General features: G+C 44.6%; 1 protein-coding gene and 2 long non-coding RNA genes across 5 annotated transcripts in view; 1 reads left to right on the top strand and 2 right to left on the bottom strand.

The window, feature by feature from the left end:
• Positions 1-8891, top strand: part of LOC120237483 (allergen Fel d 4-like) — a 40838-nt gene extending 31947 nt beyond the window's left edge. The window contains exons 4-9 of one of the 3 annotated variants that reach the window (XR_005529966.1): positions 371-478; positions 832-933; positions 1111-1156; positions 4865-4917; positions 8244-8352; positions 8867-8891. Coding sequence is in view for 1 of the 3 variants with exons in the window: in XM_039240800.1 (XP_039096731.1) it covers positions 371-478; positions 832-933; positions 1111-1156; positions 2025-2034 (266 nt within the window). In the remaining 2 variants the exon portion in view is untranslated. Of the gene's footprint in view, positions 1-370; positions 479-831; positions 934-1110; positions 1157-2024; positions 2303-4864; positions 4918-5204; positions 5430-8243; positions 8353-8866 lie in introns of those variants that run through there. The other 2 variants (XR_005529963.1, XM_039240800.1) reach the window with 2 other exon arrangements.
• LOC120237503 lies at positions 1463-2875 on the bottom strand. The gene is made up of 2 exons (XR_005529971.1): positions 2714-2875; positions 1463-1605 (listed from the first exon to the last, which is right to left on the bottom strand). It is a non-coding gene; the product is annotated as an uncharacterized LOC120237503 (long non-coding RNA).
• A 7399-nt stretch (positions 8892-16290) lies between the features above and the next one.
• LOC120237500 lies at positions 16291-18641 on the bottom strand. The gene is made up of 3 exons (XR_005529969.1): positions 18361-18641; positions 17725-17929; positions 16291-17637 (listed from the first exon to the last, which is right to left on the bottom strand). It is a non-coding gene; the product is annotated as an uncharacterized LOC120237500 (long non-coding RNA).
• Between the last annotated feature and the right edge of the window lie 3405 nt (positions 18642-22046).

The following is a 22046-nucleotide window of genomic DNA, read 5'->3' as shown; positions in this document are numbered from 1 at the left end:
TATGTAATGCCAGTAGAGATTATAGAGAGGATAGACACACACAGTTGGTGGAGATGGTCAAGGGAGGTAGGTGAATCTCAGGGAGGAGGATAGAGCACAAGTTGCCTCTACGGCTGAATTTTTCTACTACTAAACTACCAGTACCCTTGGATGTTGCCTCATGAAGCCCAGGGAGATATAAATGAAGGCATTAGAGTAATACAGAGTGTAATATCTATCCTTCAGGATGTGCACTTGAATTTGTTTAGTGGTTGAAAATAAGTACAGGGTTCCCCTTGCTTCCCAGGATCTAACAAGCTCTGAGCTACCAATTTCTGAGAGGCTGGCACATGGTGGCACAAGTCTGAGCTGGCTTCTGTTTCTTCCACAGATGATGGATACAATTTATTTACCATAGATGAAACGGACTATAAATATGTCATATTTCATCTTAGAAATTTTGACAAGACGACTCCATTCCAACTGATGGAGCTCTACGGTAGGGTATTTTCATGCTGACACTCATCTTGGGGTGGGGAGGGAGAAGAAGGGAAGCCTGGAGACAAAGCGGCCTTCCCAATTTTTACCCTGGAGTGTCTCTCCTCCTCTGAAGACAGATGCTCACCTTTGGTGATCTCTCAGGCTCAGTGGTGGGAAAATGATAAACTCTGTCATCCCACCAGAAGCATAGCCTAAAGATGTAAAACTCAAAATAGGTTATAACCCATCCCCAAGACTTCCACCTAAGCACCCAATCAGTGCCATCCATTTTCCATCCATCTGGAGCCACTCCCTCATGAGCCTTAGTGACAAATACGTAAGACACAAAGGTTACTGTCACTCTTTCCACAGCCCGAGAACCAGATGTGAGTCCAAAACTCAAGGAAAAGTTTGTGAAATATTGCCAAGAATATGGGATTGTTAAAGAAAATGTAATTGACCTGACCAAAGTTGGTAAGTGAAGTTATTTTCTAGTTTTCTCTTCTTAAATTACCATGTTACTGAAGGGGGCGGTGGGGGGGAGAAGGCAATACCACCAGTTAGTCCCCTTTGTCTTAACCTGGAGAATCATTTAGTTTCTCTCTGGGAAATAAACTGAGGTCGGTGTTTGTATGTGTTCTGTCTCCACAGATCGCTGTTCCCAGGCCCGAGGGAGCGAAGTGGCCCAGGCCTCCAGGTTAGTGATCTCTGGTGGAAAGGGGGTGGCCCAGGGATCAGTGCCTACCAAAAGCATTAGGAGTTGGTGTTCAAAGATGACAATAAAAATAATTTGGTGAGGAGAGCTTGAGATGTGGAATTAGGGGAACTAGGATCAGGACTCATTCCTGCCATGAGCTTTTGAAGAAAAGACCTAAGCAGTTACAAAGGGAACAGTGATGTCAACCCTACAGAGTTACCATGTGGACATGACGACATGCTAAAAATCATTAGGACTTAAAATTTGGAATGGAAAAGAGAAATAGGAAAGGAGTATGAAACTCACATCCATTTCTGGGTTTGTGGTCTGTCTTCCAAGCCCAGAAGGCATTTCACCCTCCAGTTTACAGCAAACATTTCTTCCTTTGATCTCTGTACATCCTTTTCATCTGGGAATAGAGCTGTCTGAACTTCCAGTGGTCTTTTAATCTGGAAAATAGACCGAATTTTCTCATCAGTTTCCTATCTTAGATTTATTGTGGTGTTTCATTCAGGTAATGCAGCTTGCATAAAGTAACCATTTAAGAAAAGATAGCTGTGGCTTTGCCATTATCTCCCAACTTCTCTAAAATTCTTCAAAACTTCTAGTGCTGAAGATGGCAGAAACAGGCCTGGGGATCCTTCATTGCTTCCTTTTTTTCATAGATTCAGTTGGGGGAAGATTGAGATCAGGAAAAAAAGGGGGGGCATTTATTCATTGCCCTCCCTCCCCTATTCTGGCAAATAACAAATTAGAATACAGTTTGACATCTTCTACTTCACCATTTGTCTAACAAGTCCTTTTTGCTTCAGTTCAATCCAAGAAATGCTTAATAAGTTTGTGTTCTCTTTTTCACCTGCTTCTTTAGTGCTGAGTGAATGCTTCCTCACCTGGGCTCCAGGATCCTCCCTTCCTCCTCCCCACACCATCTAGTGACCAGTGCAGTGATGGGATTTCCATCATTATCACATATGAAAGCATTATCTCTGCATCTTCAGGATCTTCCTTAATCATCTAGGAAAAGTCATCAACCAACCAAGAATTAAAGATTTTCTCCAAATTTTCCACTGGTCTTTGCCATACCCAGGAGAACTGGACCATGAATAAGAACTTCCTCTACCCGATCAATAAATGATTAGCCTTGCAGTCCTGGGGTTTGTGTTTGTGTATATGGGAGAGTGGGGCTGAAGGCAAGCAAATGGGGGGACCTCCTTGGCTCTGCACCCGTAATCCTCCCTTAGCTTCTCTGAGTTTCTCCCTCCTCCACAGTCATTTTCTGTCCCCTTGAGTGCTGCTTGTCCTTTGATTTGCTTGTTTCTTGGTGACCTGATAAGACAACTTTCCTATAATTTGCCCCATCCTAGAATTCTCTTTTTCAATGGAGTGCGGCTGAGGCTGGACAGGTTTCAGGACACACCCCCCTATTTCAGCTTCTCTGTATCATCCATCCTATCGGATGGTCAGTGTCCTTCTGTACGCTTGGAAAAGCTCCTTCAGTCACTGCTCGTACCTACTGTGAACATAAGTGAGATTCCATGGAGTGTGAGCAATACGTACCTTCAGCAATCTGTGCTTGGTACAGTCAGGGCGTCAAGAAGGCACAGTGCTATTAGCATCTTCTTTGGGAGCTTACAGGCTCTGGGGAAATTAAGGATCTCCTTCCACTTATAATCCTTTTCCAACAGTGTAAAATTTATACATGGGTGTTGGGGCTGAGCAAAACCTGGATGGGAGCGGTCATACAAAAAGGAGGACTCAGTCATTATGGACACAGGATTAATTAGGGAGGGCTGTATAGGCATGTGACACTCCCCACATCTTATTCTGCCTCCAGGTCTGAAGAATAAGGTTCAGACTTACTGCTCCAGACTTGAGCATTTGGTCTGGTTGGCTGAAATACGATACAGGGCTTTGTAGAAAGTCAACCCGTCATGCATGCTAAGATCCCTCATTTTGTTTTTTTAACTTGGAGAAGAGTTGACATACAATGCTGTTATTAGTTTCAGGTGTACAACACAGTGATTCAACAAGTCTACCAACATGGAGTAGCCATCTCCCTGATGCCAGAACTCAAGAAAATCTATGACCCCTCATTTTTAAATGTTAGTACTTAAGGGATAGAAGAGCTGATACCTAGAAGACCATGGCCTAACCTACCCTTGAGAATGCTTAAGATGTTACTGACAATAATGGTCAATGCAAGGGGGGCCACAATGATGGTTGATGATGGGAGGTGGCTGGATAGTGCCACGTGTTAAGCCAAGAGGGAGGCATAAAAAGACCCTCTGTTGTTCCCAGGTCAAGACGGCAGCTTGAGCTCATGCTGAAACCCACCCTCCCAACTCCAGACGTTTTACGCAAATGAGTCAAGAAACGTTAAGAATACTGGAAGGCAAGGAAGATGTCTGTAGATCAGAAACAGCAGTCTTTCTGGGAAGGGAAGGGGAGAGAGGAATGATGTTAGCAGTCCTGCCAGGGAGAGCACCTGGGTCATCCATGCAGAGCTGGGAGCAAGTGTCACAATGGCCAGTGGGGTCACAGAGAGAAGCTGACCACCTGTGGCCTGCAAAGGAGCTAACACCACCGTTTTTGAGAAGAAAAAAACAAAAAACAGCCCCTGCTGCTCTGGAATCAGCGGCTCCTACAGCTGGGCTTTAGTGTTAACACAAGCTGGCTGATGCTCACAGCTAGACCTAAACGTAAACAATCTCATAAAACATCCACCTCAGAGAAGGTCACTCTGTGATCATAAAAACAAGGTCATTGTGCGATCCACAAACATGCCTGTCTCTCTGCTGAAGTGAGTGAATTCTACTTTATTCTCATGCTCATCTCTGCTCCTTATAGATAAGATTAAGATAACCAATCAGACTTGCACCTGGGGAAGCACCCACTCTAGAGCTTTCCCCAGATCTTCTCCAAACCCTGTAGTAGGGTTCTTCCTAACACTCTTACCGAGACACTCCTGGTTCCCCATGGGGAGCATTCTTCCTCGCTGCAGTCATGAACCCAGCTTGTTCAACTTTGGGTATGTTCCTGGTGGTCTTTGGTTGAAGAGTATTAACGTTTTTAAGACTAGAACCCGGGCCCACTCCGTGCACGTGCTGCCTGGAATTCTGGGAAGCACCAAGCTTAATCACCAATGCAGCGTCTTGTTTAATGCTGTGTGTCCCGAAGGGGCTAGGACACAGGATCCACTGAAGGAGATTGGCCTGAGCCACTGAAAGGGTAGAATTGCCATTTTCTCCAGTCAGCTGGAGGAGCCAGTTTAGTGGGAAAGGACAAAAATCACAGTTTTAGACATTAGTTTAGCTTGCTTGCTATAAAAAAAAGGGGGGGTGGGGTGGGGAGGACCCTACCATAATCCAGTAATGGCTTAATGAAGATAGAATTAATTTCACTTTCCTATAAACAATCTGAGGCAAGCATTCCCAGTTGGCTAGCAGTTCTTTCTGTCTTGTTTCTCCAACCCAAGGACATTGTCCTCATCTGTGTGGTTAAGCTGAGTCGCAAGAAGGGAAGAGAATGTGGTGGAAACATGGTCTTATGCTCACTGTCCTCTGTGGCCCCTGGCTCTAGGAGGTTCTTCCTTGACCATTGTAACCCCCCAGCCACACCCACTTTCTCCTTGCAAAGGTTTGGAGAGATTATTTTGAGGATTGAAAAGTTAACACTTTTTTTTTTTTTTTTTTTTTTTTTTTGCTACAGGCAAATTTCCAGATCTCAATTTCTTTTGGTGATGAAGATTCTTCAAAAACTTAGTAGGTTTCTATTGCACTCGGCTCTTGAGTTCTCGTGTACAGACAACCAGCTCCCACAAATCTTATTTGGGAATAGATTTAAGCCTGGAAACTCTGGGATTTTCTAGATTGGCACTTAGGCCCTGCCCACCCCATCTTCTTTTCTAAATTTAAAGGTGGCTACTTTGAGACCATTTGCAACAACAGATTTGGGTGTGATGGGCCCTTTATCCCTTGTTTGCCAGCTGGCTTGCCACCTGTTTCAGCAAAGCGTTAGGTCCTACTGAGACTAGATTTCTGCTTCACAGCCACTACTGACAACTGCTTTGCTTTGAAGTAAAGCAGTGACCCTTGCTGAGGTTCTGCTTTCTAACAAGCTCCCAGAGATACCAAAGCTGTGCTACCTTGGGAGAAGGGGGACACAGGAGACGTGAAACTATTCATCTTACCTTCTTCATTACCTCTATTCTTGGATTATTTTGCTCCGCCTGGGTACTGGAAACCTCCAACCTGTACCTCCCACTTCACATAAGGTATTCTCCTCCAGGAGTGGTTGCTAAAATAGGTGTTTCTGTTGAGGTATGAGATGAGGGCTCACACCGCCTGTTCTGCCATCTTGCTGATGTCAACCCAGATTATTTCACTGAAAAGATACAGAAAGACATCGGGTTTTCACACCTGTTTTAAAACTTTCTGGAATATCAAATGGAATCAGGCATTATGTGAAAGTTATGCTGGAATCAGCCATCACTGGGAACTAGCTATTCCTTCTTGGTACACTTGGGTTAGGAACTGGAGGGCCAATTCCCCTGGGAATTTTCCACCACGATATTTAAATTGTTAGTTGTTTCTATTAGTTTCTTTTCACCCTATCACGTCACTGCCCATCAATACATTCTTGGATCTGAAACCAAATTGAGCTGATTAAAGGGAAATAAATCCGCAAAGAGCACCACAGAATAATATTTCAAATGCAGGCAAGTGTGAATTAAGGTTACTCAGATCATATGTGCCATGTTTACTTCCAAGAGTTAAAAGTATCTGCAAGGAAACTCTGCCTGTGCAGCAAAACAGTGAGGAAACTCTTCTTTGACATTCAGCTGGACAGAAGTGGGTCCCAGATTTTGTTTTGCTGTAACAAATCACTACAAATTTAGTGGCTTCAAAACAGCACAAGTTTCGGAGGTCAGAAGACAGACCCAGGGCTCACAGGCCAAAACCAAGTGAGCCCCAAGTCTGTCAATTCATTCAGATCATCTTCAATATCCTTTTTTAGAGTTTTCAAATGTTTTCCTTAGTAATTTTTTTTTAAGATTTATTTTTGAGAAAGACTGAGCAGGGAAGGGAGAGGGAGACAGAGGATCCAAAGCAGGCTCTGTGCAGACAGCATAGAGCCCTCTGTGGGGCTCAAACTCCCAAACTGTGAGATCATGACCTGAGCCAAAGTCAGATGCTTAACCAACTGAGCCACCCAGGCACACACCCCACCCCTTAGTAATTTTCTTGTGTGTTCTTGATTGTTGATTCCTATATACTTTCACTGTTTTGTTTTCTGGGATTTTTAACCATTAGTCATTGAGTTTTTGCTGGTATAGAGAACTGTTGATTCTTCTAAGTTGATCTCTTTAGCAAACTTGATGACATTTTTAAAGTAGTTAAAATCACTTCTAATACTTCATGGATTCTGTTGGTTTTATAGATGTATGGTCATATTTGCAAGTACATGTTAACGTAGGTCTTCCAATCCTTACACATCCTTTTCTCTTTTCTCCCTATAATGTTAGCCAGAACCTCAGGAATACTTTAAACATTGAAACCATACTTCCTATACCAGGGGTTGGCAAACCGTAGCCTATAGGCCAAATCCTTCCCTCTGCCTGTTTTTGGATAGCCCATGAGCCAAGAACATTTGCAATCCATGTGATATTAGGAACGCTTATTTTCATCCCCAATCAAGCAAAACGTTATTCCCTCCCCCAACTCTTCTAATACACCTATATTAAAAATAAATTGTACTCCATAAGTTTTAATTTCATCAAATATATGAAAATGTATTTTCTGTGTTATTTTAGTACGTACATAATATTTTTGGCTTTACCTCTTGGCCTGCAAAGTGTAAAATATTTACTATGTGGTCTTTTAGAGAAAGAAGTTTGCCGGCCCTCTTTTCTATACATGGCCTCTTCCCTGTTATTTACTATAGTTATTTGTGCTACATTTCCCCCCAAATAAACAGGTTTATCAACCTAAACCCCTCAGAGTGCTTTCACTAAAATGGGCATTCAGTTATACAGGACTGTGGGATTAAGGAGATATTTACAAGCTGTCCTGTTACTGTTCTTCTTCAAATATCATGATTTACTTAAACCGGAATGGAGGAAATTTAGATAAATGTCAAATAAACTCCCAGAGTAAATATCAAACCAGGACACCCTGAGGTAATTTTGGGATTTCAAGGGCAAGGAAGAAGATTCCAAAGCCCTATTCTTGGCTTAGAGGACTCTGTTATTTGATTCTCCTGTCCCGGGACAGAACTTTAATTGAAACTGCCTGCTCCTGGAAGCCAGCCCATCAAGATACTAGCTGTTCTGAAAAATTAGCATTTTAGAAACACTGTTCTGTTGATTTCAAAAGATGTATGATGGATATGTTTTGGTTACTAGAATAATAGACAATTACTGGCTAACCTATCAATAAAGACAGGCTGAGAGCTGGAGTGCCAGATCGTTCAGGAGAGCCTGGCCCGGGAAATAAGGCCCAGTCAGCAGCGCAGACGACGGTTACCCAAGCCGCCAGATTCCCACAGCCTAATATGGCTACCTTCATTCTCCATATTTCTGTCAAGCCTGAATTAGTTATGCACACTTTTTTTTTTTTTTTTTTGTTTTTTTTTTTTTTTTTTTTTTTTTTTTTTTTTTTTATGTATGCTTTTGTTTTTTTTTTTTCTAATTTCAGCTGGCATAATTATTTGGAGGTTCATTTTGTGCTCGTCAGTAGTCTGTTCTTTTATATTGCTGAGTAGTGTCCTGTTTTACAATATNAGCAGCGCAGACGACGGTTACCCAAGCCGCCAGATTCCCACAGCCTAATATGGCTACCTTCATTCTCCATATTTCTGTCAAGCCTGAATTAGTTATTTTTTTTTTTTTTTTTTTTTTTTTGCGTTTTCTAGATATCTATGTCAGTGCTGTCACTAGTATGTATGCTTTTGTTGTTGTTCTGGCTAATTTCAGCTGGCATAATTATTTGGAGGTTCATTTTGTGCTCGTCAGTAGTCTGTTCTTTTATATTGCTGAGTAGTGTCCTGTTTTACAATATACTAACATTTTTTTATACATTCATCTTAGTGGACACTTGGCTATTATAAAGCACGATGAACATTCATGTATGAGTCTATTTATGGACATGCTTCTTCTGGGTCATACCTGGGAGCAGAATAGCTGGGCCATATACTAGGTATGTATTTAAGTTTGTCAATTTCTTTTAAAAACTCTAGAGTGGCTGCATCATTTTATGTTTCCATCAGCAGAAGAGGGAGAGAGAGAGGGAGGGGGACAGGGGAGAGGGGGAGGGGGGAGAGGGAGAAATGAATGCTAGTGGGGAAAGGGCAGAGAGAGAGAGAGGGAGACACAGAATCCAAAGCAGGCTCCAGGCTCTGAGCTGTCAGCACAGAACCTGATGCAGGGCTCAGGCTCACAAACTGTGAGATTATGACCTGAGCTGAAGGCAGATCCTTAACCAACTGGGCCACCCAGATACCCCCACTTGGTACTCTAAGTAGGAAAAATTACAATGTGTTACACAGAACCCCAAACTTCCCCTCATTCCCCAGAATCCAAGGAAAGCATATTAAGTACCTATATGGAAATTAAACCCGTAACCAAAAGGGTAATGGGTGTACTAAGCACCTATGCAACTTATTACCCCGACCTTTTTTTTTCCCTTTGCCTTTAAATATTCTTGACTGCAGGAAAGAATATCCAATGGAAAAAAGAAGGTCCTTTTAGCAAATTGTGCTGGGAGAACTGGACAGCAAAATGAAGGAGAATGAAACTGGACCACTCTCTTACACCACACAAAAATAAGCTCAAAATGGATGAAAGACCTAAATGTGAGACAGGAAACCACTAAAACCCTAGAGAAAACAGGTAACAACCTCTTTGATCTTGGCTGCAGCAACTTATTCCACAGGTCTCCAAAGGCAAGGAAAATAAAAGCAAAAATGAACTATTGGGACCTCATCAAGATAAAAAGCTTCTGCACAGCAAATGAAACAATCAGGAAAACAAAAGGCAACCGACAGAATGGGAGAAGATATTTGCCAATGACATATCAGATAAAGTTTACCAAACTCAACACCAAAAAAAACAATCCAGTGAAGAAATGGGCAGAAGACATGAATAGACATTTTTCCCAACAAGACATCCAGATGGCCAACAGACACATGAAAAGATGCTCAGCGTTACTCACCATCAGGGAAATACAAATCAAACCCACATTGAGATCCCACCTCACACTGGTCAGAGTGGCTAAAATGAACAACTCAGGCAACAACAGGTGTTGGCGAGGATGTGGAGAAATGGGACCCCTCTTGCACTACTGGTGGGAATGCAAACTGGTGCAGCCACTCTGGAAAACAGTGTAGTGGTTCCTCAAAAAATTAAGAGTAGAATTACCCTACGACCCAGAAATAGCACTACTAGGAATTTATCTAAAGGATACAGGAGTGCTGATTCATAGGGGCACATGCACCTCAATGTTTATAGCAGCACTATCAACAATAGCCAAAGTACGGAAAGAGCCCAAATGTCCATCAACTAATAAATGGATAAAGAAGATGTGGTTTATATATACACAAGAGAGTATTACTTGACAGTCAAGAAGAACGAAATCTTGCCACTTGCAAACTACATGGATGGAACTAGACAATATTATGCTAAGTGAAATTAGTCAGACAAATATCATAGGACTTCACTCATATGTGGAATTTAAGATACAAGAGAGATGAACATGAGGGAGGGGAAGCAAAAACAATATAAAAACAAGGAGCGGGACAAAACATAAGAGACTCTGAAATACAGAGAACAAACAGGGTTGCTAGAGGGGCTGTGGGTGGGGGGATGGGCTATAGGGGTAAGGGGCATTAAGGAAGACACCTGTTGGAACGAGCACTGGGTGTTCTACATAGGGGATGAATCACTGGAATCTACTCCTGAAATCATTATTGCACTATATGCTAACTTGGATGTAAATGAGAAAAGAGGGGCGCCTGGGCAGCTCAGGAACTTGATTCAAGTGGAATTCCGGGGGAAGAAAAACCCGGTTTTGTTCATGTAGCTCTGGTATACCACATGCAGTAGGAAGTCCTAGTGAACACCAAGAATATGGCACATGTAATATGCACTAAGATTTGTAGAATAAAAGCACATTGTTAGGAGAACCATGTTATCAGAACAGATAGGTACAAATAAAGCACAGATATACTGGTAGAGCTCTATATCCAGATGACCCTTAGACATTACCTCCATTAGAAACCTTAGTCTCCATCTTCAAGATGCTTCAACCTTCTCAGAACACTCTCTAGATGTATTTAACATTAGTTTTAAGATTAAATTTCCAGCAACATTCTTACTGCTTCAAGGCATGGTTTATGAATACATCTGTAAGATGTTTGGAGAATGTGTTAAGAGAATAGCACAATTAACTGTGTGGCCCAGAAGGCTGCTTCTATTTACAAGATTACTGCTAGGACTCCCATTTAAACATGGTAACTTAGGCATAGGATTGCCTGTGTTCCCTCCTGAAACTCCACTACAGTGAACTTAGATGTTTAAGGAGGGAAAAGTGGAGGCAGAATCCCTTAAAAACCAAAGAAGAGGTGGTAATAGAGAAGAATGGAGATAGATTTGGGAGTTGGAAAGCAGAACATCAAAGGCTGTGTTAGCAAACCAGAGTAAAGTGGGAATGCAGCATCAGCTAGGGAAGACAAAGCCAAGAAGAATCGAGATCTTCCATGCAGCACTCTGGAAAGGCTCCAGCCAGGGCCAAAAGGAACATCTAGTGCGATGGATCCGAAATACCCTACAGCACCACCCCTGAGGCAAGCCGAGAGGAGATGGTCCAGACTGGCACTAGGGAGAGGGTAGTAGAGGCAGTAAGGAGTAGCATGTTTCTGGATGTATTTTGAAAGACAGCCAATAGGAATTCCTGATGGATGGGACATTTACGAAGAGAAAAAGAATGACCTCTTAGGTTTTTGCCCAAGCAACAGGAAAAGTGGAGTTGATGTTAGTCAAAAGAAAATTACAGGAGTTACAAGTTTAAGAGACCAGGAGTTCACATGTAGAAATGTTGAGATGCCTATTGGACATCCATGTGGCAATGGTGAGCCATTATCAGTTACTGGTGGTCAGGAAACTAACATGCCATTTACCCTGGTCTTCCCAGTCTCTTGGTCACCAAGGCACGTGAAAAGACAATCCAGAAGTGGTCACAACACATACAGAAATGCTGTTGAGGACTGTCTACTCCCCTCCCCAAACAATATCCATCCCTCATTTCTATATTATCTTGACTTCTGACAGGTTTTCCTATGAGAAATCATAATGGTTCACTGACTGGCATAATTAAGCCAACAGGAGCCAAGACCAGATCCATTCTATCTGTACTGTAAGCGACAAAATCAGAATCTGCAGTATTGTTCTCAGCTATACCCCCAGGGTTCCAGCTGAACCAAGCCCATGAAGCCAGTAGTATCCACCTAGTCAAAGTGGCTCTTTCCTTAGGTTTCTGTATCAACTAAAGCATTAATCCATAAGGAACAGGATGTAAGAACTGCACATTTATCTTGGCCCCCAATGGGGAAATCTATGGTAATTCTGGGTTGGGTAACAACCCAGGCCAGAGAATGAAGGCTGACCTGGGTGCCCACTAGGACCGAGGTGTGGTTTCTTGAAACACTTCTGGGTGACTTCTTTAGGGATAAGCCACTGTTTTAGGAGAGAGAAAGCTGATATTAGCTTCCACATAAGCCATACAATTCAAGAGAATATAGTGTCCTTGGAAAGTTTAGTTTGGGGAGGTCCTCTGAACTGGGGTCTACATTCTGCAGAAAGCACAGGCTGACAGTAGCTCCAACATGGCCTCCCAGCCAACTGGTAAGCCTTTGAGTCTCCGGCTCAACCATTTGGAAGGTCTGAAGACACTTTAGTTTGTCCCAGCACTAGCTGGGTCACATCTACTTCACAGAATGGTCAGAGCAGTCTGACTGAGGAGGCACACTCAGCAGGTAAATTTCTTTCACCCCTTTGGGAGAGATATACCAGGGGCTTCCCTACAGCACATCTGAGGGAAGTTCTGAAAGAGGTCATTAATGCCCTTCCTCCCCACCACACCCCTGAGCTGCTGCTTCGTTGCCCCCCACCCCCCAATTCTGTCCCATGCCAGTGTCTATAACCACTTTTTATCCAGTCATCCCTTACTCATACTCAAACTTTTCATCTGGAAGAATCAGGTGAAAAACAGACCTTTTTATTAAACTTGAGATTAAAGTTGGAATCCCCTAGGCATCCCCTTCAGTGAAGAGGCTGATAGACAAGTCAGGGCAGACAGGCCCTGACTGCCACAGGTGGGGGTGGGGGTGAGGGTGGGGGTAGTCAAAGAGCTGCTGAAATCTATCTGTAAAGCAGGGGAAGGAGAAACCTCCCTTAGGATATTGCCATCCCCACTCTGGGACAGGCAGGTCAACTTATGGCTCAACTAGTAGCCTCTGCATTAAGAGCAGAGTTAGGTTCGATCTGTTGATCCCAGTAGGTCCCAGAAATGGCTTATGCCTCAGGCATCTATCTGAGTGACCCAGACAGTTCCATCAGCAAGCCTAGCATTTTTGATGGTTCCACTTGGGGAAGTACAGACTGCCAAAAACAAGTTAGGCCATCGGCAACAGTCCAGGAGTCTGAATTCTGCCCAATAAATGGGATGACTACATCCACTTCTAGTCTGCAGGTCTGGCTCTGAGTGAACAGCTCTACCAGCTCAGTGGACACCACTACCAGGTTTCAACTTCCCCAAAACCTCATTAGCCAGCATATGAAGGTGGAAGAAGGTGGCACCACTGGGCCAGGGTCTTTGGCTCCAGACAGGGAAGAAGGGGGTGTGGGAAGTGAAGTTTCCATAAGGGATTGTGTGCTTTTCCCCCCAAGTAAAGACCAGATGGAGCTGTTGGGGTCTGGACAGCTGTGTTCTTGAATTAGATCAGGTCATTTCTTGACAAGGCTTTTTGGGTTTTTCTCCCCCCCCCCCCCCCCCCCGTTAGTCCTGGAGTCCAAGCTGACCAACCCCCAAATGGTATTTTGGGAACTGAGCATCACAGGGCCTTCAGAGATCAATTGTTCTGACTCACTGAGAGCTCAGCAAACTAAGAGCAGCTTTCCAAAAGGAGTTTACTTGGTGGCCCCTCTGATATGGCTACAAGTTCAAAACCCCAAGGGCAACTCTAGGTAAAATCTGTCTCCCTTTGTTAAAGCCTCCTATCTGCAGAGTCAAACTTCTGTCTCAAATGCTTAAAGAATCTAAGGTAGGAGGGTTCCTTTTTGTGGGGATAGAAGGTAGGAGTCAAGGCAAAGATAGCACTTTCTCCCCCTTGAGTGCCAGAGAGATTGAACACCCTGAACCTACCTATATAGACAGAAGAAATTGTACTTGACATCCAGCCCCCTAGATTTTCATAGTTGTCACAACCACCTCCACTGGCAGAAATGGAGACCGGCTTCTGGCTGCCAACGAACAAGACATCTATGTAGTGAGAACTTTGGACATCAGAGGGTAGAGGCTCCCATGCTGAATTCTGACTCTCCTACTGGCGGTAAATGGCAGTGGAGTTAGTCCTACTAGCCCTTCTCTATATAGAGCTCTTCTAACAGGCTAATCCCCTCTGGGGTGGGTAAAGGTAAGCCTATAACAATTCCTATAGGATGCAGCAAAAGTGGTTCTAAGAGGGAAATTTATAGCAATACAGGCCTACCTCAAGAAAAATTGTGACCTAACCTTACACCTACACCTGAACAAGTAGGGTACACCTACACCGAAACAAGTAGGGGTGGGGGAGGGAAGAACTACAGGCCAATATCTCACAAATATAGATACAAAAATCTTCAATTTAAGCAAACCAAGTCCAACATTAAAAATAAAAATCCTACAACATGATCAGTGGAGTTTACTCCTGGGATGTAAAACTGGTTCAATTTTCACATATTAACGTGTTATGTCACATCAATAAGAAAGCATAAAAACCACGTGATCTTTCAACAGATGCAGAAAAAGCATTTGACAAAATATAACGTGCATTCATGTTAAGAACTCTGCGAAGTTTAGAGAAATCCTACTTCAACATAATGAAGGCCGTGTATAAAAAAACCCACAGTGGACATACTCCATAATGAAAAGCAGCTTTTCCTCCAAGGTCAGGAACAAGACCAGGATGTCCACTCTTATTCAACATAGTGCTGAAGTCCTAGCCACAGCAATCAGACAACCTAAATAAAAGGCACCCAAATTAGCAAGGAAGAAATAAAACTAGTTGTAGATGATGTACTATGTAGAAAACCCTAAAAACTCCACCAAAATACTACTAGAACTGATTATCATATTCTATAAAGTCACAGGATATAAAACTAGTATACAGGGGCACCTGGCTGGCCAAGTAGTGCATGCAACTCTTGATCTTGGGGTGGTGAATTTGAGCCCTATGTTGGAGATAGTTTACTTAAAATTTTTAAGAATCAGCATACAGAAATCTTTTGCATTCCCATCCACTAATGATGAAGCAGCAGATAATGAAATTAAGCAAACAGTCCCATTCATGGGATGCCTCAGTGGCTCAGTTAAGCATCCAACTTCAGCTCCGGTCATGATCTCAGTTTGGGAGTTTGAGCCCTGCATTGGGCTCTGTTTTGACAGCTCAGAGCCTAGAGCCTGCTTCAGATTCTGTCTCCCTCTCTCTGCCCCTCACCTGCTCATACTCTCAAAAACGAACGTTAAAAAAAGCTTAATAAAAGCATCCCATTCACAACTGCACCAAAAGACTGAAGATATCTAAGAATAAACTTAGCAGTGAAAGACCTGTACTCCAAAAGCTAACGGCAATGAAAGAAAATTCAAGATGGAAAGAATCAGAAAGACATTCCATGCTCATGAGTTGGAAGAATATTAAGATTTCTGTACTATCCAAAGCAATCTGCAGATTTAAAGCAGTCAAAAATACCAACAGCATTTTTTCCACAAAACTAGACCCACCCTAAAAGTTACATGGAACCTTGAAAGCCTTCAAATAGCCAATCTTGGAAAAAAACATACTGGGAGGAGTCACAATTCTAGATTAAGTTCTATATTATTAAGCAGTACTAATTAGAACAGTATGGAACTGGCACAAAAATAGACACATAGGTCAATGGAATAGAACAGAAAACCCAGAAATAAACCCACAGTTATGTGGTTCATTAATATTTAATAAGTTATGAACATACACTGGCGAAGTCAACAAATGGTGCTGGGAAAATTGACAGCTACAAGAATGAAACTGAACACTTTCACCATACACAAAAACTCAAAAGTGAATTAAAGACCTAAAGCCACAAAAATCCTTTAGGAGCACAGACAGTAATTTGACATCAGCTACAGCAACGTTTTTTCCAGATCTGCCTCCTGAGGCAATGAAAACAAAAGAAAACTATTGGGACTACGCCAAAATAAAAAGTTCCTGCACAGTGAAGGAATGGGAGAAGACATTTACAGAGGACATGTCCATAAAGGGTTAGTATCAAAAAATATAAAGAACAGCTACAGCACAACACCCAAGAAATAGTCAAATTTGAAAAACGGGCAGAGGTCAGACACTTCTCCAAAGACGACATACAGATGGCTGACACATGAAAACATTCAAGATCGCTCATCGTCTGGAAAATGCAAGTCAGAACTAGGAGATATCACCCCTCCTATCCTAATGACCAAAGGCGGGCGGGGGGGGGGAGGGGAGGGGAACCCAAAACAAAACTTAGCAAGGATGTGGAGACAAAGGTACCATCGTGTACTCTTGGTGGGAATACAAACTGGTATAACCACTCTAGGAAAGTGTATGGAGCTTCAAGAAGTTAAAAATTGAATTACCTTAGCATCTAGTAATTGCACTACTGAGTATTTACCCAAAGAATACGAACACACGAATTCAAAGGGATACATGCACTCCAGTGTTTATTGCATTATTTACAATAGCCAAGATATGGAAGCTGTCCAAGTGTCCATCGATAGATGAATGGGTAAAGATGGGATACACACATGCATCGTGTATATATATGAATATGTGATTATTCAGCCATAAAGAAATCTTGCCTTTTACAACATGGATAGAGCTACGGAGTACATGAGAAGAAAGGGAAGTCAGAAACACCAGATCTCATTCATGGGGGATTTATGAAACGAGTGAGCAAAGGAAAAGAGACTCTTCATTAAGAACTGATGGTTAGCAGAGGGGGGGGTGGGGGGGGTGGGGGGATGGGTCAGATGAGAATTATGTAGTACACTTAGAAGATGGAATAAATTTTAAAAAAACTCCTACAGTCAGATGTAGACACAACAAGGAAAGCCTACGGAGTCGGTCCAAAGGACCCCCCACACAAGATCACACAGGTTTCTCTCCCCCTTGACCTTGAACCCAATCCAGGCATCCCTTCTTGCCCATGACCAAGTAGGATGGAGACTTCGGTGCCTGTGGCCAACAGAGCCACCACCCTGTCCCCACCCAATGTTCCCTAACATACTTGGCTTTTTCTTCAAAGTGGCTGGTGGGAGGGATACAGGAATGACTGCAAGAGCAGCTGTGTACAGGAAGCAAGGCCCACGTATGGTTCCCAGCAGTCCAGCAGCTGCTCGTAGCACCTCGCAGTGCAGGAGTGAGCAGCCAGCAGAAGCACTATTTGGGCTTCAGGTTTCAATCCCACCTAGCCCAGTCAGGCTCCTTCACAGGTAGGACAGAGGGAGACTCTTAACACACCCCCACTTGGGCAAGAGCACTTGCTACCAGATCCCAGGGGTTTGCCTCTCCCATCCCCTAACCCAGCCTGCAAAGGGTCGGTCCTTTCCTTCCCAGAAAGCCACGTTTTCAGCATCCCACGCTCATTATAAAGTCATCAAGAACCATGGAGTCGGAGACTGTAGCTCACTTGCAAGCTAAGGAGGAGACCTGCCACATTCTACACGCTTCCTGGGGACGGCAGGAGCTTTACAGTTGCCCGAGTCCCTTTGTTTCCCCCAGGCCCCCAGCAGCAACGTGCAGCAGGCTTCAGTTGATGCTATGCACAGAGCCGTTGTCACACCTGAGGAACCCTGGTCTCTGGAAACCCCACTAAAGAGGCTTATTTCAACAAGAGGTCGGATTTCAGCCACCCATCAAAAGAACATTAAGATTCAGGGAGAAGCCAGCTGCATTATCAGGGACTTAATGGAATATTCCAGCAAGATTAAGGATCTCCACACAAAAGGCACCAGTGCGTACCAGTTCCTACGGTTCTCCCACATCTTGCCAGATCCTCCAGCACCAGCCCTCAGCCTGGGTCTGGCGGAGATCCAGAGCCCATTTTGTTCTCCACCAGCTTTTTGCTGTGGTTCTGAGAACACTGCCTCCTCCTTGTAGAGGAAAATTTTTTGATTGATGGGATCCCTTGACTTGCTCAGTGCTGTGCGTGGAACCTGTGGAAGCAAACGTCCATCACACAGGTGATCCCCCTTCCCCTTCCCCAGGGGGTGGTCTACTGGGGGAGGAACCGAGGGACCCACCTTGTCCTGACGGGAGTGTTCTCTTCCCATCCCCTCCACGTGAAGATTACTTTTTAACGGTCTTCGCGGGGCTGGGCCCCATTAGTATTCGTTTCCTCAAAACCCAGGTTCGAGGCCTTCGGAGTCTGGGGTCTGTCAGGAAAGTCTGCTGGTTTGGGGAGAGAAGGCGCCGCAAGGTCCTGGGATCTTGGCTCGAAGAGAGAGACTGGGGAATACAAAGAACTCGGAGTTTTAATTGCTGCCTAGGCTCAGGCCTGTGCTGCACTCGTTTTTCTTGAGAAGCTGTCAAAGGATTAAGGTTGCCCTAGGGAATACTTGAATTAAGTCAATTAGGAGTGAAGGAGCAAAGTAGCTGTGTTTTTGTAAGAAGTAAATAAAGTACTGCCAGAGCGCTGTGAGCATGCGCGTGAGAGTACTTGTGCAAGCAGAGGAGGGACAGAGAGAGGGAGAAAGGATCCCAAGCTGGCTCTGGGCGGAGCGTGGAGCCTACTTGGATTCTGTCTTTCCTCCTCTCTACCCGCCCCCCATACCTGTGCTCTCAAAGTTAACTTAAAAAACCCACCCCCGGAAGTGAACAGGTGAAACTTGCTAAGTGCCCGACCTCTGCGTCCAGTCATGCTTTATATTCTCACTTACACGTCTTTCATCCTGCGGTCTTTTAATGCTGCGGGTCATGCAGATTCCTGGGTTTCCTCCTGCCTTTTCCCTCCGGGCTTGCAGGCAAAGCAGGTCGTGTTTAGTTAAGCCTCCCATGCCTCCCCTGGGAGTCTTCGCGCACCTGGTGAACTGGAAGCGCCTGTAGTTGTTTACCAGCCATGCCTCCAGAGTCCGCTCCAGGGGTTTTCCTCTGTGCCCCCGGGACCCTAGGAATGGGAGAAAAGGGCGCCTTAGCAAAGGGGTTCTCCGTGATGAGGGATCTCTGCCCCCAGGGGACTTTTGACAAATATTTTTGGTTATTTCAACTAGGAAGGGGATGATACTGACCTCTAGTGGGTGGAGGCCAGAGGTTGCTGAACTTCCCAAATGCGTAAGATAGCCCCCCCCAACACCCCCCTCTCCCAGTTAAGAATTACCCAGACCCAAGTATCAGTACTGCCGAGGAAGAGAAACCTTGCAAGAAGGGATTGTAAGTCTACCCTCAGATGAGCTCGGTTTAAGGCACAGAAATCCCTCATTCGGACACAGTACAGGTGCATGGAGTTTTAGTATATTAAGCTTTTTAGAATTATTTGAGAGAGAACAGGAGAGGAGTAGGGGGAGGGGGTACAGAGGATCGGAAGCAGCCTCTACACGGAGGAGCTGGGGAGATCACCACTTGAGCCGAAGTCGGATGCTCAACCAACCGAGCCCCCCAGGAGCCCCCGGTGCAGAGTATCCCCTGTTAGGCTTAAAGAGGGGAATCGTTTTTCTGTAGTTTTCTTCTGAAGCTACAATTTCTGCCTCCAGCAGAAAGTCTGATTTAAAACAGATGGACACTTTCTAGGAGATTGAGTCTGTTTTGGATAAGTACCCATGCTTTCAGGATTTCTCCCTTATCTCCGTTTTTCACTCTTAAGAGTATTCCTAAGGGGGATTGTTCTCGCTTTGGAGAAGAGGCAGGGACAGCCATCAGTGCCCGCTGGCTCGTGCTGACTTTGACTTTCAGAGGCATCCGGCCCCTGCTGGCTCTGCTCACCCAGCCTGTCCCTGCTGCCCTTGGTGCCAATGGCCTTCCAGCCCCATGTCCTCTCCCCTCCACTTTCCTGGTCTCTTCTCAGCTGCTCTTCCTAACAAGGGGGCCACTGCGGGCACCCCGCTCCTCTTTCTGAGAGGGTTGGTCTCTGGGAAAGAAGGTCAAAGCAGCAAGGAATGGTCCCCTGCTCATCTACAACACTCAGGAGCCCAGAGGACTGCGGGGGAGGAAGGGGGCACCTGGGGTTTCTCTCACCTCCCCTCCCTCTGCCCCCCCCCAGTCCCACCACCACCCCCCTCTGCTGCGGTGGCCCAGCTGGAGGCCCTCTCCCAGCCTCCGATCATAATCCGAAGTTCCATGCGAGTCACCTTCGTTCTCTGCCCCTCCCCCACCCCATAAAGCTGGTCTGGGGCTTCTGCTGTGACGCTACACTCAGCATCAGGGCGCAACAGAAGCAGGTAGGTCAGGGTCACTCACTCACCACCACACAGTGCTCTTACTATTCGCTTCCAATTCTCAGGCCAACTCAGATCTTCCTTCTGTGGTCAGAAGCAGCTTTCCTCGGGCGTTCTTGGTTATTCGTAAAGCAACACCCCCTGGGCCAGGACAGCTGGGGGTGTACGGAGCCCAGAACAAGCGGTCAGGCTCTGGCCTCAGCCTCAGACCTCCGTGATTGGAAGCCCTGAGGGGAAAAGCAGCCTCTCACGCGTTGAGCGGTGATGGTGGTGGTAAGAGGTAGGGGAAGAATAAGGAAAAGGACACAAATAGGGAGGAAAAGTTACCTTCCTGGCCACAGCTGACAGGGGAGGGGAAGGGGGCTGAGCGCCGGGAGCTGCTGCGGATGACCCCTGCCAGAGCTTCGTACTTGTCCAAGAAAAGCCAGGAACCTGGAGATACACATAAAACGTCTTGGTTTTAAGGAATAGCCAAGACCTTGTGGCCCCAGGGAGGCGGGGGGAAAGCCCTTCTTCCAGACCCTGGGCCAGAGCTTACCGCCTGCAGTCTCCCCCGAAGGCAGGAATCTCACTGCCAGCAGCTTGAAGTCCACGTTCGCTGTTATCTGAGCTGCTGAGACCAAGAGTTTGGAAGTCCTAGCAAGGGCAGGCTCCTGTGCTTAAATACTTTCCCCCAGATGAGCCCCGACCTGGGGCGGGGCCGGACCACAGGCTACAGGTGAGTCAACAGACCCCAGCTGTGTGGACCAGAAGCAGCAGCCCCTGATCCACGGCTGATTGGTCCAGGAGCCAACCTCTGAGTGAGGATGATTCTGCCTCTCGCAGTAAGGTACTGTGCACCTGGGCTTAAATTGTAAGTACCTTGTGCATGAAAAAAGGGTTTTTTTTCCTTTTAAAGGAAAATCTATCCCATTCATATGCACGCCTTTTGCTGCATATACGTAAGTCTTTTGCTCCTTGAAAAATAGATAGCGTGTTTTGCATGAATTAAAACTTTACGTCAGTGGTGTCATACTTTTGCTTCTGCAACTGCTTTTTCCCATTCATATCCTGGCTGTAAGATTTGAATAAACAGAAATGGATAAAATCATAATCATAATGAAAGTTTTCTTTTTTTATTGTGGTAAAACACACATGACATAAACTTTACCCTCTTAACTACTTTCAGGTGTACTGTTTTAGCGGCATTAATCACATTCACAATGTTGTGTGGCCATCATCACCACGCACCTCCAAAATGTTTCTCAGTTTATAATATTAAAGCGCTAGACCCATCATTGTAGAATATTTTAATTTGGGAAATTACAGATGAACTAACAAAATATAAGGATATAGAAAATTTAAATAATCATTACTAATAATCCAAATATTATATATAAATAGAGAGCGAGGGCTATGAAAATAGCATATACTCACTTTTTAGGGGGTACAATACCTGTGGTCATGTTTTAGGCCACATGGAAATTATTCATTAATTCTGTGGTTATAGAAAATAGAAAATAAAAAACTTTGATTTAATCTTAAAAATCTTTTTATTTTTTAAATTTTTATTTTTTTACATTTATTTATTATAGAGAGACAGAGAGAGGGGCAGAGAGAGGAGGAGACACAGAATCTAGAAGCAGGCTTCAGGCTCTGAGCTCTCAGCATGGAACCCGATGCTGGGCTTGAACTCACGAATAGTGAGATCATTACCTGAACTAATGTTGGTCGCTCAACCGACTGAGCCACCCAGGCGCCCCTTAAAAATCTTTTTAAATGTTTGTTTATTTATTTATTTTGATAGAGAGCAGGCATGTGAGCAGGGGAGGGGCAGTGAGAGAGAGACAGAGAATCCCAAGTATGCCCCATGCTTAGTGTGGAGCCTGACCTTACAAACTCAAGATCTAAGGTAGATCTTACAAACTCAAGATCATGACCTGAGCCAAAATTAAGAGTCAGACACTTAACCAACTGAGCCAACTGAGCCACCCAGGCACCCCTAAAGCAATCTTAAAATTTTTTTAATTCTTATTTATTTTTGAGAGAGAGAGAGAGAGAGAGAGACAGAATCCGAAGCAGCCTCCAGACTCTGAGGTGTCAGCACAGAGCCCGATGCAGGGCTCGAACTCACCTACGCAGGGCTTGAACTCACACACCAGGAGATCACGACCTGTAACGAAGTTGGACGCTTAACCAACTGAGCCACCAAGGTG

This window comes from Hyaena hyaena, unplaced genomic scaffold (genome assembly GCF_003009895.1).
Source record: "Hyaena hyaena isolate Hyena2069 unplaced genomic scaffold, ASM300989v1 scaffold_6, whole genome shotgun sequence".
Taxonomy (NCBI): Eukaryota; Metazoa; Chordata; class Mammalia; order Carnivora; family Hyaenidae; genus Hyaena; species Hyaena hyaena.
Note: the sequence above shows the minus strand (reverse complement) of the source record. Positions and strands in the feature narration are given on the sequence as shown.